The sequence below is a fragment of the Syngnathus acus genome, chromosome 21, assembly GCF_901709675.1.
Source record: "Syngnathus acus chromosome 21, fSynAcu1.2, whole genome shotgun sequence".
In the NCBI taxonomy this organism is placed as follows: domain Eukaryota; kingdom Metazoa; phylum Chordata; class Actinopteri; order Syngnathiformes; family Syngnathidae; genus Syngnathus; species Syngnathus acus.
The window spans coordinates 9,782,169-9,799,634 of NC_051105.1; the positions used below are offsets into that span (position 1 = coordinate 9,782,169).

General features: G+C 39.5%; 1 protein-coding gene across 1 annotated transcript; it reads left to right on the forward strand.

The window, feature by feature from the left end:
- Window positions 1–5,981: 5,981 nt before the first annotated feature.
- Window positions 5,982–16,830, forward strand: htr1fa (5-hydroxytryptamine (serotonin) receptor 1Fa). Its single transcript, XM_037240478.1, has 3 exons — window positions 5,982–6,121; window positions 14,856–14,982; window positions 15,262–16,830. The coding sequence occupies exon 3, from the start codon at window positions 15,263–15,265 to the stop codon at window positions 16,445–16,447; it is 1,185 nt and encodes a 394-aa protein (XP_037096373.1). The 5' UTR covers window positions 5,982–6,121; window positions 14,856–14,982; window position 15,262; the 3' UTR covers window positions 16,448–16,830.
- Window positions 16,831–17,466: the final 636 nt, after the last annotated feature.

Here is a 17,466-nt window from a genome sequence, read left to right on the forward strand (position 1 = left end):
TCTTGGTTGGGGCCGACCTAATTAACCAAATGGAGCGAAACGTGTGATGATAATTCTCAGATGTGTGGGGCTATTGACTGTACATTCCACATTTCTTGTTTACATCCTTGAAAAAAAAAAATTTGTCGATGGTTATAGAGGCTGTAAACAAAATGTCCTTTATTCATTTTCCCATGGTGGTCAATTTAACTGAGAAGTGCTGACGGCAACAAGTTGGAATATTTAGAGGTAATAAAACTTTGTATACTTTTTACGTGCATTGCGAGACAATAAAGTGGGCCTATTGAGATGAATCACAGAAGTTAGGATTGTTTTTGTCTTTCAGTCAAATGTCAATGTCAACGCCTGGACTGTACGCACAAGTCTGCCCCATTTGTTAGCGTTAGCATTTGCCTATCCGCGGCTGGTGTGTTTTATTGTTTTGAGCATCCGATACATGCTGGCAAAGACTCCATCAAACCATTTTTTCATAGTGCTTGTTCTCATTTGAGTTGCAGCCAACTGACTTTTGGACGAAGGGTACACCCTCGGACTGGCCACGAGCCAAGACAGACAAGCAAAAACTCACTGACAACTTAGTTTACAATGTTTTGGGAATGTGAGTGAGCTGGAGAAGATTTTCACATTTTTATTCGATTTGTCCAAGTCCCAATTCAAAGCCAGAACTTCGAAACCTTGAGACACATGTGCTAACATTGCACAATGTTGTTTATTAACAGTCTGTACATTTACAAATATATGTAATATTTCAAAAATCCATCCAACAAAAAAACGTGAGCTTGTTTGCCAATCGCTAGATTAGCCTTGAGCGTCAAACCCAATTAAAAAAAAAAAATCCCTACACAAATCTTGAGAAAGTCCATTACTGCATTCACAAGTGACAAAGCAGCTTCAAAAACACCCTGGAGGTTCACACTGAATGTAGCAGAAAGTAAACTTGGAAGAAAAAAAAGTCAGAATGGATTTCTGACTATTGACATGGCATATATGAAGGTCGGCCATTTCACAAAGACCATCAGTGTGGTTTTCAAACTCACATTTGTTGAAAGTTCTTTCTACCTTCATTTCAAAGCCAAATGTGGGAAAGTCACCCACAACCAACACATCATTTTTATTTCTCACATTTTATGATTTGTCACAATTTTTACACAATTTATAGCCTTTTTCATTCCAGCCAGCTCATGCATCTCACAGGTCTTGCAAATACATGCACACCTTGCACCTAAGTGGAAATGGCGCCAGAAAGTATCATAGCTTAATCAGCTAATGCATGTCACGATTACATTTAAGACATTTCATTAATCCCAAAGGGGAAATTAGGACTATGCATTTAACATACAGTATCAGAAGGAAGTGAAAATGAGTGGGCAATTCATCATTTGATGATGAGGTTGGCATCCGCTACTGCCTTCCATCCTCTTAAACTGTACGAACTATGAACTCCCTCTTCCAACGATCATTTAATCCACGTCGACTCGACAGCAGCATCTTCAAATCCTGATAGTTTCCATCCTTGCTAACTTTACTTCACTCATCCTGTTTGACCTTAATTATAAATCAGTAAGGATTTACCTGACTTAATCCACTGCTTCATATCACCGCTATCGTGTTGCGTTACTAGAAAGGATGAAGACTATCCGAAAAGCAATTTGAGAGGACACGCAGTTCAGAATCAATATTTGTCTTTGTGAAATTCTAAAATTCTGAATTTAAACTCAGAATTCTGAGATTAAAATCAGAACTGCTGCACAGCCATATTTGTTGAAATGATTCCCCAAAGATGATCCGACGATGACATTAAACATGTGGCAGCATCCATCTGTGTTTCATAAATGATTAATGATAGATGACAGCAGACACGAGCTGCGTTTCTTCACATCGCTGTCTACCTTGCGCAAAACGTTCCCACGCCGTAGACGGAACATTTGGTTCAAAAGGATTTGTGTTGGTCCTGCTCGCCAGTTGTGTAGGAGGTGAAATGAGTGCTTTGTTGTTTTTTTTTACACTTCTTCTACATTCTTAATCTGTAAATAAAGGTCTTTATTGGGCCTAGTGAACGCAATTGAAAATTCTCTACTCCCGAGATTCACTCCTTCAATGTCGCGCGAGGCATCATTTGATCACAAGCACACGAGCGGGCGACGTCATCGCCATCACTGCAGCTTCGTTGTGACACTTGAGAGGCTGGCATCTCTGCAGGGGTGTCATAACAACTTTTTTTTTGTGACAAGATTTTTTTTTTTTTTGGATTCTCCATGCACTCAGACTTCGCCACTTTGAGTACAAAGCTTGGTTATTAAAAGCGATTTGAATAACATTACGCAGAGCCACTCTCTTATGCAGATGTGACTTGGTGATGTCGACATACCAAATGAAAATACAGTAGTGCCGATTCATCTTCTCCAACATGAAAAAGAAAACTTCGCCTCCTGGAGAGAGAAAATGATGTATTTTTCAAAGTCTCCTTTACAATTCTAACCTAAAGACAAGTTTGCCCTATATTCAAGTGCTCAATATCTTTACAGTATTTATGCCCAAGTCAACTGGAAGTGACTCACTCCCCAAAATGCGGAGCTGTTACCCCCCATTGATGTGAGGAACATCAATTCATTCCCACCATCTGGCTCCCCACTAATTTATTCAGACCTTTTGTTTGTTAAGTCAGTTGAAATACAAACAGCAAGATAAGTTCATAGTACCGTATTTTCTGCACTATAAGGCGCACCGGATTATAAGGCGCACCTTCAATGAATGGCCCATTTTAAAACTTTGTCCATATATAAGGCGCACCGGATTATAAGGCGCATAGAATAAATGACTCAACGTTGCTCAAACGTTAATGCAATCACAATATATTGACACTCAAAATAGTGAAAACAATAACAATATATCAATAACTCAACGTTGCTCAAACGTTAATATCACACAACACACAAAATAAACACGTAAAGCTTACATGAACAAATTAGTCCTCATCCACGAATCCATATTGGTCCATATATAAGACGCACCGGATTATAAAGCGCACTGTCGGCTTTTGAGAAAATTGGAGGTTTTTAGGTGCGCCTTATAGTGCGGAAAATACGGTAAACATAGCAACCTGCTAAAATAAGCTAGGCTAAGCTAGGTTGTCATGCTCAGAGACAGGCAGCCTGCCAAAAAACAACAAGATGGGAATTTGTTGTCAAGCAGCCCTGATCAGTCAAAATTCAAATGGACACATTTGTGAATATACAAAGCGTTAATTGAATCCCAATTCCCGCGGCTGATCTGAAAGGTGTCCTTTTTAATGAGCTAAACCACAAAGGAGCACAAAATAGTTGAAAGGATATTTAAATTTACTGGCTGGTTGTCATACACTTCTGTCTCCATGGAGCCACACACACACATACACACACACACACATTGCAGTAGGACTGACAGCATGGCTTAAATAATTTTAGCTCAGACAATTGTTGAGAGAGCCTGCTGTCAAAGACATTTCATTTAAAGAGCTTACTTTTTTTGGGGGGGGGGGGGAAACGGAACATAATTCACAGGTTTATCCTGTGATAATAACTGACAGAATGAACATCAATCCGTGAGGATTAGACCAACAAATCCCCTCTGAGTATTTGCTGGATGTTATTGATTTCTGTATAAATGATGTCTTTAGCAAGATTTTGGGCATTAGGGAGAAAATAATGTTGGTTTATGTTCAACCTGACATGTTTGTTCCTTAATTCGATGAAGGTAAATTAAGAAAAGGGCAGGCAATTTAGAGGAAAAAATTGAAGTGATCGAAAGAACACGGACATGGAAGTTTTCCCCGAGAACATAAAACAGCTGCTCCCCGCCTCGGATTTATGTTGTCGCTGTTATCGCCGCTACAGTCATTGACTTAATTAACATTAAATACAAAAATAAAATGGCTTCAGTAATCACATTTTAGTACCAATTTAAAAAGTCACTGCAGTCAGAGAATGTTTATGTCACAGCGGGCTCAGACATTTTTAATCACCTTGCTAGTTTTTCTATGTTTAGATCAGTGTTGTATGGAAATAAAAAAAATATTTGTATTGAGTCGGAAAAGACTTCTGTCCATAGAGCTTAGTTGAAAATGAGCCTTAGGGAAAAAGAAGCCGATGAAGCGAACAGGAAGTTTTGAATTGTTCTGGTTGCTTTTTTGAGGGAACTTTTGCTTGGCCTCAGAGAAGGAATTAATATTGGAAACTTTAATCCAACTGGAGGTAATGCGGCAGGTTTTAAAAAAAACAAAAACATCTTGAAAAGTACTTTTCTGTACTTGAAGTCCTCTGTGAGTGCCCCCTTTTGAAAACTGCTCAGCTGTGAAGTGTGTTTTTTTTTTCATGTGTCAAGTTAACAGAGCAGAAGAGAGGAAATAATTGACGAGATTCATTTTTATTTTTCATTTGTAAAGAGGGTTAAGCAATAATTTTACTTTTAACTTTTTTTTCCAGTACTTGATTTCTTGTACTTTTTGCCTCTTCTATTGGAGGGCAGTGAAAGAATATAATATATTTTCAAACTGTCGGGAAAAAAATGGCAAAATATTTGCATTGTCACCCAAAGTAAACAGAAAGCAAGCAAACAAGCGTCTACTTATTATCATAAATTATTATTCCCGTTTTAGCACACTCGGCCTGTGTTCTTCCTTTGCTTGTTATTTATAGATCTGGTTTCTATATTTATCACACAGCAGGGCTTGACACAAACTGCCCTGTTTAGTTTCACTTCAATGAGTTCTGTATTTGTATACGCACTACTGGGAATTGCACAAGAAACACGCTGCCAATAACGATGACCTGTTGAATATACTGCGGCTATAAAAATATCAACTATTTTCTGTAGTTGGAAAGAAAAAATAAAAGCACAAACCCACAGGGAATATTTCAGTGTATCCAGATGGTCGTTCTTTGCCTCCCTCACAGTGAGCTGAGCTTTAAAGATTGATGGGAAATGTATCACACCTCCGACTAAAGATATTGAGCCAGCTTGTTTTTTTTTTAATCACCGTTTCCCACGTCCTAATTAAGATGCATTCAATATAATAGCTATTATGTAACCTGGCTCAGACTTTCTTAGCATGTTTCATAAACAGCATTTTGTCAACGGAGATTTTATATTCTCTCTGTATGAAAGTGTGAATGTGGCCACTTTGAAAAGTGCATTAGTCAAGTGCAACGTCTTTTATATTTGTCTTACGTAAGCCATGCGAAAGACTAACTTTCCTTCACAGAACACCAAGTTTGTTTTAAAAGTTAAAAAAAAAGAAAAAAGAGAAGAAACGCTTTCATTTGTTTGCAGTTTTGAAAAGAAAGAATTACAAAACCAGCTCAGCACAACTCAAGGCCAAACAATAATGACAGTGTGGTTTTGTCCTCTTCTCAATCTGGTAGCGGTTTTTGGCACAGGCGACAAAGGTGGCATTTTTTTATGTCGCATCAATCTGCGAGAATAAATACCACGCTCCCATTTTAAAACGGTGTACCCTAGACATTATCTGACTTTTCCTGGGTGTTTTTAAAAAGCTTGCCATCAGAGAAAATCATTCATGAGCCACTCCAGTCCTGTAGGTGGCGGTAATGCACGTACATTGAAAGGTGCAATTGCCAACTTGCCAGGAAGTCATTTGCGTCATGGGTTTTTCTGAATTGTTTTCTTAAGTTTGCATGCTGCCTCTTGCTAATTAACTTCTAACTATGCACAACCTATCTGACATGACACATTAATTCCTGCCTTTTTTTTTTTTTATCAAATAGGTCATACAAAAGCACACACGCACGCAATGGCACGACTTTTTTTTAATCATTACTAAAGAGTCACTTATTCAATTTAACATTTTATCCCACAGAAACGCTTATCTTCTTAATATCGCGGCCAACTCGAGAGCTGATAGGCACCCAATCTTCGTCTTCACACCTCCTCCTCCTCCTCTCCTCCTCCGCGCACGGCCACTCGTCTTAGCGCGGCCAGGACGCGCGCGCTCACGTGGGCGCGTCTGCCAGCCCCCCGGTCGCCACAGTGGATGGGTGTCGGCGTGGAAGATGCTGTGAGCTGAATGGACGCACTTACATTCAAGGAATGTAATCATCTTCTCTTTATGCCCGCTAGAAGCCGGGTAAGTTTTTCTTTTTTTGTTTGCTCCCCCCCTCCCTCCCCCCAAATCCCTTAACTCACTCAAGTGTTTCAAGGCACACTTGCCATTTAGCAGTCTGCAAAATTTGAAGTACTGTTATTAGTAATATTTGATGTGGTTCAAACGTGATGTCGTGTTTTTTCCTAATTGACTGAGGAGTTATTGTATCAGACAATGTTATTTGCATGGTGATTAATAAGACATGAGTATTTTCATGGATGCAATCTATCCCTGCAAGGCACGTGACTGTAAAATTATTTATTTCCTCTGTGCGTGTTTTTTTTTTCTTCCACCAATTCCTTACAACGTGTGCCATTGCAGCCTGAAGGCGATTTGGATTACATAAAGAAAAGTAATTTTCTTGCAGATGATGAAGCACGGTTGTCACTTTCAGCCCACATGTTTTCCAAAGCTCTCCACCCATAAGAGCACAAAAGAAATAAGAAGATAATTTCATATTGCTGGTGATGATACAAGCGATTCCATGCTTGCCTGGGATGTCCATCAATGAAATAGCTCTTATGTCCAGTTAGAGAGCTCCAGTTCACAATGTGATGACTGACTGCAGATTGGTGAGTGGGCTATTATGAGAAGAAGAGGTGTGTGTGTGTGGGGGGGTGTTAACGTAAGGGGAGAGTGGGTGTTGCAGTTAACGCAGGATTCCACCTCTGGATAATGTGATGATGGCACTCAAATCAAAGTGACTTAGAGGGACAGCCTTGCTCTCACAGTTCTGAGATTCAAAGATCTCCTCTGGTAAAAAAAAAAATACAAATAAGCAAGAGGAAACCTTTTCAGATTAGCATACCTTGGAGATTCTTAATGGATCTATTCAGTAAGCACAACACCTGGAACCTTGTCTCCTACTTGTTCTGTTACTTTCTCTGCTAAGAGCCAGAAGGCCCGCTTCATTTTTTATTCATATATATGTATTTTTTTGGGTCTTGTTCCTTGTTTTCTGGCAAGCAGCTTATTTCCCTTCGGGGTTCATTGGACTCCACTATTTGAAAGACGACTGTTAATGTCAACATGAAAACACGACATTAGTGTCTATTTTGAGGCGTTTACAAGCTTATATCCCAAACGTCAACTCCCCAAATGGATCTGAACTCAATAAGGGTCTTTATCTACCAGCACAAACACAGCATGGATCTTAAAAAAATCTTTGAACGTGAAATCATAAACAAAGCTCTAAAACAATATTAGGCGCGCCGCAGTGTAAATTAAGGCTTGCACTCACAAAAGCTTTCAACAAAATATTACAAATGGCGCACAGACGAGTTTGCCTGGCCAGAGACTAACATTGTAATTGTAATGGGTAACAACAAAATGCTGTGTATAAAATCTTAATTGATTGTGATGAAGACAGACTGTCATGTGATGCCACTTTGTTGTGAGGAGCCAGGAGAGCACGTATCGCTAGTTTGATTTAATTTCGTTTAAGACTGTCGGCGGTAATAGATTCAATATGTGTTCAAATTGCAGTTTAACGATAAACAGTTAAATGTACGAAAATGCCTCGCAGCTCAATGAGTGCAGATTAAATGGCATCTTGACATGAAATGTCTCCACTTCATTCTGTCAACGCATTGAAGTATTCTGACAATCAGGCCAAACCTGAGCATTTTTCTTCCTTTGCGATCAAAGTTCGGAAAAGTCTCGTATCCCTCACAAACATTGTCATCAGGAAATATTTGAATTATGGAAATTATTGAGTTATTTGCATTATGTCGAGACGTGATCAGCCATTAGTAAGCTGATTTGAATTTTCTTGTTTGGATTTCCTCTGGCTCCATACTGCTTCCTACTGGTCACGCTTGGAATTACACCAAATATCTGCAATGGCAGCTGATGTCTCATCATGTATGTTGTGTGCTATGTTGTTCCCCCAAATTCATGCTGAGCTCAGATATTTTTTTCCTCCTTTTTTCTTATTTCAAAGGCGATTGTTGACTTCCCGTTCAGTCGCCCCCTGTTGGTCATTATTCTTCTATATCTCTTGAATGGGTTGTGTCTGTTCCATTTTGTTGTACTCTATGGAACAAAAAAATCATCACGCTATTCTTCTTCTTCATATTGATTCCAGAACACACCAGAAGATTTTTACTCCATTTTTTTTTTAATAGAAGGAAATTCTCAGGAACTCGCCGCCTTTGAATATGCTGCTATCAGCCAAGACTGGGAGCTCCTGACACATCAGTCACTCAGTCACTTGTTCCTATTAAAGTTGTCATGAATTCTACCAAACGACGCGACGATTCTCGGCGTTGCACATCACAGCTGACAAGTGTAACTGTAAAGTGCTCACTCGCATAAGCGACTCGACTGGTTCTAATTAGTAACCAGTTCTTGTACCCAACCTTTGCAGCCAAGTAAGCGTTCTAACTCCTAGAAAAACGTGTACAACATTTCCGAGTGTTTCTGTGACCTCGCCGGTCAACCGCAGTCAAGCCAAAACTTCTCTTGAATATATTTGCCGTGTATCAGAGGGCTCCGGAGGATACTCCAAATAGACCAAAAAATTTTAACGCTGAATAACAAACAGTCCTTTTACTTTTCACACGTAAGGGTATGTCTAGTTTTAGCACCTGAGCTTTGACTCGAGCGTTGATGAGTGTTTGAAAAATGCATTTCAGTGTACACCACTTGTGCATTACTCATCGCAGGAGGATTTTCAGTGACCTTAACGCATTGCTGCAGCTACTTTAAAAGCTGTTAACTTTGTGTAGGAGGCTTTGGAGGAACAGGCCGTAAAATTTACAGGGTATTTTTGTGGGGTTTTTTAAACGCGTGGTGACTTCATTACTTGCAGCCTCACGCACCATCTCATCCTTTATACCTCTAATTGATAGACTGCTGACTTATTAAACAAAACCACAGTGGGCTGCTTTCATTACCGTATTTTCCGCACTATAAGGCGCACCGGATTATAAGGCGCACCTTCAATGAATGGCCCATTTTAAAACTTTGTCCATATATAAGGTGCACCGGATTATAAGGCGCATAGAATAAATAACTCAACGTTGCTCAAACGTTAATGCAATCACAATATAGTAACACTCGAAATAGTGAAAACAATAATATATCAATAACTCAACGTTGCTCAAACGTTAATATCACACAACACACAAAATAAACACATAAATCTTACTTTAATAAATTAGTCCTCATCCACGAATCCATATTAGTCCATATATAAGGCGCACCGGATTATAAGGCGCACTGTCGGAGAAAATTGGAGGTTTTTAGGTGCGCCTTATAGTGCGGCAAATACGGTAATAGTCAACCTCCTGTTGGCGCATCCAAGAATGCCGATGGGCTTCCTCCATGATGTCTGGGTATCTATTTGGAAGGACCGTGTTGTGGATTAAAACCTGCGACGCAGCAGGAGGTAGCCAAATAGAACTAATCAGCTTCTTCCGAGGTGCGCTATGCTAACAGGCTGCTAGCTTTGCCTACACAAGACACAGCAGGTGGTCGGCTTTAATTTAAGGCTAGAAGAGTTTGTGATTTACCACACTGAAAACACGTTAGAAAAGAAAATTGCTGGGTTTCAACACAAAGCATAGTAAAAAGGAATTACTGTTAATCTCGTCGCTTTGTGTTTGAAGACAATATCAAATCTGGAGGCCACCTGCTTGTCACGTATGAACGTAAAATATAGTCGAATGCTGACTGGACACGGTACGTCTGCATTTTGCCACAAATGGATAAGCATTTGAAAATTGATGGAAAGCTTTGTCTGAAACTAAGAAAAATTCTGAGACAAGCTCTTCACTACATTTAGTGACCTTCAACCAGTTTCAATGCAAATGGATTGAGAAACATTAAAAGAATCACTTGTTTGAAAAAGCTTTCAGCTTTGCAGGACCTACATGAAGTCATTAAAAGAATTTGGTGCATTCAAGTTGTGTCGTTCCCATGATGACTCAAGTGAATGTGACAAAATGATGTACTTGTTAAAGACCTTTACTCGCAGTGATGGGGAACCCAAGTGTGATGAACTAAAGGTTGCACAAAGCTGTTAGAAATAAAAAAATAAAACATCTGCAAAATAACCTCATTTTGCATTTAGGCAAAAGAACCAGGAAAGCTGTTTTTTTCCCCTTCATGCAACCCTGCATAAATCAGTGAGATATTTCTCAGAGATGAAGTCAGGGTGTCCTTGAGCAAGATGCAGAATCCGTAGCAATTATGGTTGGCACCTTAAATGATAGCCTCAGCCAACTATTTAGCACCACTAGACGTGTGTGTGTGTGTGTGTGTGTGTGTGTGTGTGTGTGTGTGTGTGTGTGTGTGTGTGTGTGTGTGTGTGTGTGTGTGTGTGTGTGCGTGCGTGCGTGAAAATGATTGACTGGAATATTGAATATATTTTCTTAAAAATGGCATTTCATTTAAATTTCAAATATAAAGTGGATTAGACCGCACCTTTTTGCATCAAAGTTAAAAGTGTCCTATGAGTAGTACAGTCCATTGCCTTTTGTTTATAATTGCAGCGCAATTATTAATGTTCAAATATAAACAAAACAACTTGATTCTAAAAACCATATGTAACATAAAGTGGTGTGATCAAACAAATAATTAGTCCTGTATGAAATAATCCCCCAACCTACTGCTTGACTTTCATGTGTTTGGATTGTTTTCAGTGCATTGCATTATCTGCAATGAGCAGGCTTTGGTTAGGCAAAGCTGTTCATGAGCTAAACAAAGGCGAACGGAAGGGGAGATGTCATTGGCGTGCCTTCTACCCACTGGAAACATGTGATAACACCTAGCATGTTGTTTAGCACATGAAAGTTATGCTATGATGATGATTTTTTTTTTTATGCCACACTGCACAACTATTTTCTATTTACCATCAATATTCTTTTTTTAGCTTGTGACCACGAGCGTAGTCGTTACCCGGAAGCCACAAAGCAATCTCTTGCTTCAGATCACAGCAAGTTAGAGGTCATAAATGTTGTCAAACAAAGCCACAAATGTACCATTATAGCTATTTGGAACTCAGCACCATCCTCCTCCTCATCAGTACTAAGCCAGACATGCTGTTTCTTTTTCTTCACATTTAAAAAGCTCGTGACAAAAAAAAAGTGCTCAGTGGAGCATTACTTAAAGAGTCGTGAGTGAATTTAAACAGTTTGATAAAATGACGTATTTGCACATGGGTAATTTGAATTATTCCGCGTTTTCAATTTTGACACATTGTCAAGTAGTCCGTGTTGAAAAGTGTTTTGGGTGCTTTGAACACAACCTATTATCTTGAAGGCTTTCCACATCTGAGCTTGTCAGCAAAGTCACCTTGCCAATTTTTAATAAGCTGTTTAACAACTACTGTGATGTTTTTTTGTGTAGAAAGAAACATGAGTGCCCTATGAAGTTTTTTTTTTTTTTTTTTTAATCCGGTCGGTCAATTTAGAACAATCTCACTCTGTAGTTTCATTATCATTATTTAGCAAGTCTCTGAAACTTGATTAAAATTGTGTCTCTAGAAAGGGTAAAATCTCCATTTGTGAGCACTTGTAATTTGCTTAAATGTTTCCTCGACCTTGCGAGTTGATTGTGTTGTGCCGCTAAATCTCGCTTCATCATTTGCAGCATCACTATATCCTGATTGTTTCTAGGGCTTTCGACATTGCACTTCCTGTTGGTGTGCTCTTTTCAGTCGTTGTTGAATGTCCAAAAAAAATTTGGACGGAATACACGCCCCTTCTTAAATACTCCCATTGTGAAGCTTTCAATAAGTGTCTAAAGATGCTTCTCAAAGATAAAATTCATTGTTATTACAATCACCCCTAGGCAGTGTTAAGCAGGAAATCTTTTGTTTCCCGGTTAATGGAAAACGCGTGTTAAAAAACATAAGTGCTGCATTTGCATTCTTGTTGGAGAGCAAAAAATAGAATTGCTTGACCGGGGGGCTTTTTTTACAAATCATTACTTTAACGACAGAGAGACATAGATTGTATTTTTTCTATGTTTATTGTTTTATTATCTATTATTTCCATTATCATGCGCTTCCTCAATTGAAAAGGATTTGTGCTGTTTTTTTTTTTATACATTTTTTTTAGACTGGCATTATGTCAGAATTCATAAATCTAGTTTACAATGGAAAATTACCCTCAGCGTACACAAAAAATAAAAAGAAATTACTAAACTCAAAGAACGGAACCTTCTAATGGTTTTTTTTGTTCAGTAGCCTGGAGATGTGAAGATATAAACTTCCATTAGACGGGCTGGCAGGTCAATAACTGTAATCTGTCAGTGCAGCTCGAGTCAGGTCTTGAAATTACAAGACTTAATTAATTATTACCGAGATCGTGATGAAGCGGAAAACCTCGATTGGCCGAGCACATCAATCACATGGCAACTATTTTGGCTGAACAGGTGTGTAGAAGAGATTTGTTCTTCCTTCTATTTACACCACAGCACTTAAAATCATTTGCCTCATTTGCCTTGATGTAGTTTATGTACCTCATTAGGTAACCCGAGTGGATATCCGTCAAATGAGGCGAGACAGGAGCGAGAAGCATGAGCCACACTTGAGTTTTATAGGACTAATAATTGTAAGTGTATTGGGCTAATGTCCTTTGTTTTGTTTTTCAATGTCGTGTTTATGTGGGCAATTTTTCCAAATGTAAATTTTTTACAATCATTACAGCTAATTCAAATTTGCCATCCCATAAGAAAATTTGTTTTGACGGATTCACCGGTCTACATTAAACACGAGGCTGATTATTACTCACTGAGTATAAAAACTACCAATAAATGTTTGCTGATGATAAACAAATCTCATAGCTCTCAAAAAAAAAAAATCATTTTCTCATTGCATAATCATGAAAACTTATGAATTATTAATAACCAGTGGATTCCAAAACTCTCCCACTGTCAAAGAATGTGCATGGGAGAATTCGGCTTACCATATGGCCATGGTTGATTTGCATACAAGTAATTAAAATAAAACTCATTTTATTCAAATATTCATTCCAGAAAATCACAATGATTAGATAACAGAGATTATCATAAATGCACCGTACAAATGAGCCAATTCTGATACCCATGATAAATAATCAACCTGGAATGGGTTTCCAACTTGATGCATCTTTCACGAGAAATAACACAATTATGATGATTAGCTAGCTAGAAAAGCGACTTTGAATTTGTACGCGGTCACCGTTGGTGGTTTTCACAAATGCTGTGTGCATTTATTCAATTACATGACTTTTTAATGGGAAAGGGTCTTTTGCATCCACGTGATAAATTTTCAAAGTAGAAAAAAGGTTTTCATCACTTTACAAGGTGCCTTTTGCCATGTAGCCTCACTTCAATACTAAATAGAAAAAAGCAGACGAAGCCAAAGGAGTGTTTCTGTGTCCTTTTATCGTCCGGGCATTATTTATTTGCTGCTGTCTGGAGATGCAAATAAATGTCAGTCACGGCACAGTTCTCTTTCTTCCCAAACAGACGCTCGTGATTGTGCTAGTGCCCATTTCGCTGCAGTTTCACACGTGCTCTTAAGAGGACAGTAAGAATGAGACTATAATGTCACGGTGTTGACCCTCTTTGACTCTTGCGCAACCTTTTGACATTTTTGTGTTTGGATCTAACCTGACTACAATTCTCTCGACACTGCAGTCAGAACTTGTTTTGCCCATTCTGTGAATTTTTGCACAAGCCTTTTTTTTTTTTCTTCATAAAAAAGAAATTACATCTACTCTGGTCCAATGCGGCTTATCTTCAGATGTCCTTGAGCGAAATACCTGCAGCTTAGAACATTTGATGACAAAAGCAGATAAATTGCTCAGCAACATGCTGACACCGTATGTGCATTCTGTCAACGCGCTGTATAATAATCCGTATCATTATTTATGTATTCAAGCATGAGTATCTCCAACTGCACCTTATGTCACGGTGTGCAAAAAAATAATCTACATTAATACATATGGCGAGCTCTAATAACCTCATCCAGAGGGTGGAAAACGAAATATATCTTCTAAAGACCACAAAATATGTATTTTTTTGTCAAATCAAAGGAGAGCATTTCATTCCGGGGAAACCATTTAGTTAAAAAAAATTATGATTTCACAGTCAATGAAGCATAATCAACCGCAGTTGAGTCTGAAAAAATATATATATATTTATTTTTTTGTTAAAACATCACCAAGGTGACCGTGCAGTCAAGTATGAATGACAGAAAATGTAATAACATTTTATTCAGTCTATTTAAAAACAAATATTTGGATTTAGACATTTTGACTGAATTCAAATGTATTTATTCATTTAGATTTATTTTTTTATTTTTTTTATCAAGATTCATTATTAGAGGTTGACTCGTACACCCAAAAATAATCTACCCCATCTACCAGCAACCAAATGGTCTCGGCGAAGAGTTCGGCTGCTTCTGCTTTTATCACATTAAAAGTACGGTAGGTCTACTTCTGGTGTTTCTATAGCAACAATTCCCACTCATGTCTTCAGGACGAGTTATGAGGGAGTGCAGCCATGACACTCATACCTGAGGATTTGGATTCAAACTCAAATTAATAGAGAATTATGAATCAAAGGAAAGCTCCCAAACTGCTGGTCTAGTTTGAACCTCCCAAAATATATAAAATTTTAATCATATGAGGCAATTTGGCTAACAATTTTCTTTTTGTAGGTACAGGAATATATATTTTTTTTTTATCTCATTCACTTTCTTCTCTCTCTGTTTTGCTATCAGTCTATTCCAGGTACCGATGAGCAAGCGAGAGGTGATGTAATGGCAGAGCTCACGTGGAGGACGGATGATTGCAGGACCTCCACTGCTGTATAAAAAAATCACTGCAGACCCCGTAGACATTTACCAGGTGTGTAGTTTTGAATTGGAATAAAACATCTCAAATCACACATTAAGTATTTCAAATCTCGACCTTGAATGTTAAAAAACACTTTAGTTGAAAAGATGTTTTGTTAGCATAAAAGCACATCTTTTGTCAAATGTTATGAAGTTTTAAAACATGTTTGGAATGCTGAACTCAGATGACTTCAGCTCACCTGCAATGCTAAAATTTAGCATTAGCATCATATGTGCTTATTTTCATATTGTTGTGAATGGACATGAGAATTGTTTTTTAAATTCTGCTCAGAATGGATTTTCCCAACTGCACTGAAGGGGTGTTTGCGACCAGCAGCGGTGATTATGATGCCCTGGAGCCCGCCAAACCGCCCCCCAAGAAGATCGTCCTTTCGGTGACCCTCTCCGTGCTGGCCATCGTCACCACCTTCCTCAACTGCTTGGTGATCACCGCCATCGCCGTCACCCGCAAGTTGCATCACCCCGCCAACTACCTCATCTGCTCCCTGGCGGTGACCGACCTGCTGGTGGCCGTTCTGGTCATGCCCTTTAGCATCATCTACATTCAGAAAGAAACCTGGGTCATGGGTAAGGTGGTGTGCACCATCTGGCTGAGCGTGGACATCACGTGCTGCACGTGCTCCATCCTCCACTTGGCCGCCATCGCCGTCGACCGCTACAGGGCCATCACAGACGCCGTGGAGTACTCGCGAAAACGTACGGGTGCCCGAGCAGGAGCCATGGTGGCCGTCGTGTGGCTCTTGTCCATCCTCATCTCGCTTCCTCCTCTGTTGTGGAGGTACTACACGGGGGATGCGGATCAGGAAGACCAGTGCATCATCCTCCACCACCACATCGCTTTTACTCTGTACTCCACCCTCGGGGCGTTTTACATCCCCCTTTTGCTCATCCTCATCCTCTACTTTAAAATCTACCGGGCCGCTCAGACCCTTTACATGCGTCGGGAGGCCAGCAGGGCGAGCCGTCACTCGTGCATGACCAACGGGAGTTCCATCCCTTCCACCTACCCCGCCGGAGACGGCGGGCCTCGGAGTCCGGACCCCGTCAGCCCGCAAGATAAATCTTTCTCCGATCCCTCGACGGAGGAGGCGCCACGCGAACGCATGCGTATTGCGGTGAAAAAGTTCCACTGCAAGAGCCGTCGGCACGACTCGCGCAGTGAGTCACGGAGGAGCCAGCTCTCGCAAGGACCACGCATCTCGGGCGCGAGGGAACGCAAGGCTGCATCCACGCTGGGTTTGATCATCGGAGCGTTTGTCATTTGCTGGTTGCCCTTTTTTGTCAAGGAGGTGATCGTCAACACGTGCGGCTCTTGCGGCACGTCGATGGAGATGGCTGACTTTCTGACGTGGCTGGGTTACATCAACTCACTCATCAACCCCCTCATCTACACCATCTTTAATGAGGACTTCAAAAAGGCTTTCCAGAGACTGGTTAGGTGTAGTAGTTATCTCTGATGGTTAATGCACTGTAACTTGTAATCAGATTTGGCTCGCACTCGAGGCGGATGAAGTGGAAGCCAACGCTCCACTTGGCACTTCAGCAGCCTCAAAGAATCAGAGAAAAGATTTGGATCAAATAAATTCCCTGTTATAAATAGAATAGCATCTCATTGGTGTTGATTGGAGTGTGTGGTAGGATGCTGACATGCGTTTTTTTTTTTTTTTAAGAATGTCATAGCTGACCTTTTCCACACCAACTATTTGAGCACTGCCAAGCCATCTGAAAGGTCTTAGCTGCCTCTTCCATCTAATGGCTTCCCAAATTGGTGACAACACGGAATGTGTAAAAAAAAAAAAAAAAAAATGCAATGATCATAGGAACAAATATGTCATTGACAAAAAAGATGTAAAGTATAATTTATAATGACTTGGAAAAGCTGATTGTATTGTATAAAGATGAACTGAGAGTTTATATTATTATTATTATTATTGCCTACACAGAAAATATACTGCACGCGGAGGCCCCCAGAAACCTGTGCTTGCATCAATTTAAAATGTTTTTGATTATTTTTGTACAACCTATACTGTATGTTTTCCTCATGTAGTCCTTTATTTATTTATTTTAATTTATTTGTTTGTTTGTTTTATTTATTTTTACCTTTGAGTGGTTCAGCACTTTGACTATTTATGTCCCAGCTCACGCCCACCACTCGTCCAGCTTTAACTTAATTAATGATGGTGAAACTCACTGGTGGAGAAATCCTCATTATGCCCACTCAAGTACTTGGAATAAAACTACTATTTCTTTACAGCCTCCAGGAGGGCAGATAATACCTTGATGGAAATTTTGAAGATGAGTCAAGTGTGAGGGTGTATACGAAAGAGACGAGGTGTCTCGTAAAACTGTCTTGCTGAGTGGTCGGTCGTTGTACAAAGTTTATTTGTTGTGTGTTACCTTCTCATCAATCACCAATAAACATTCCTCACATGAATGATTTTTTCCGACTATTATTAAGAGAACCCAACATTTTGAG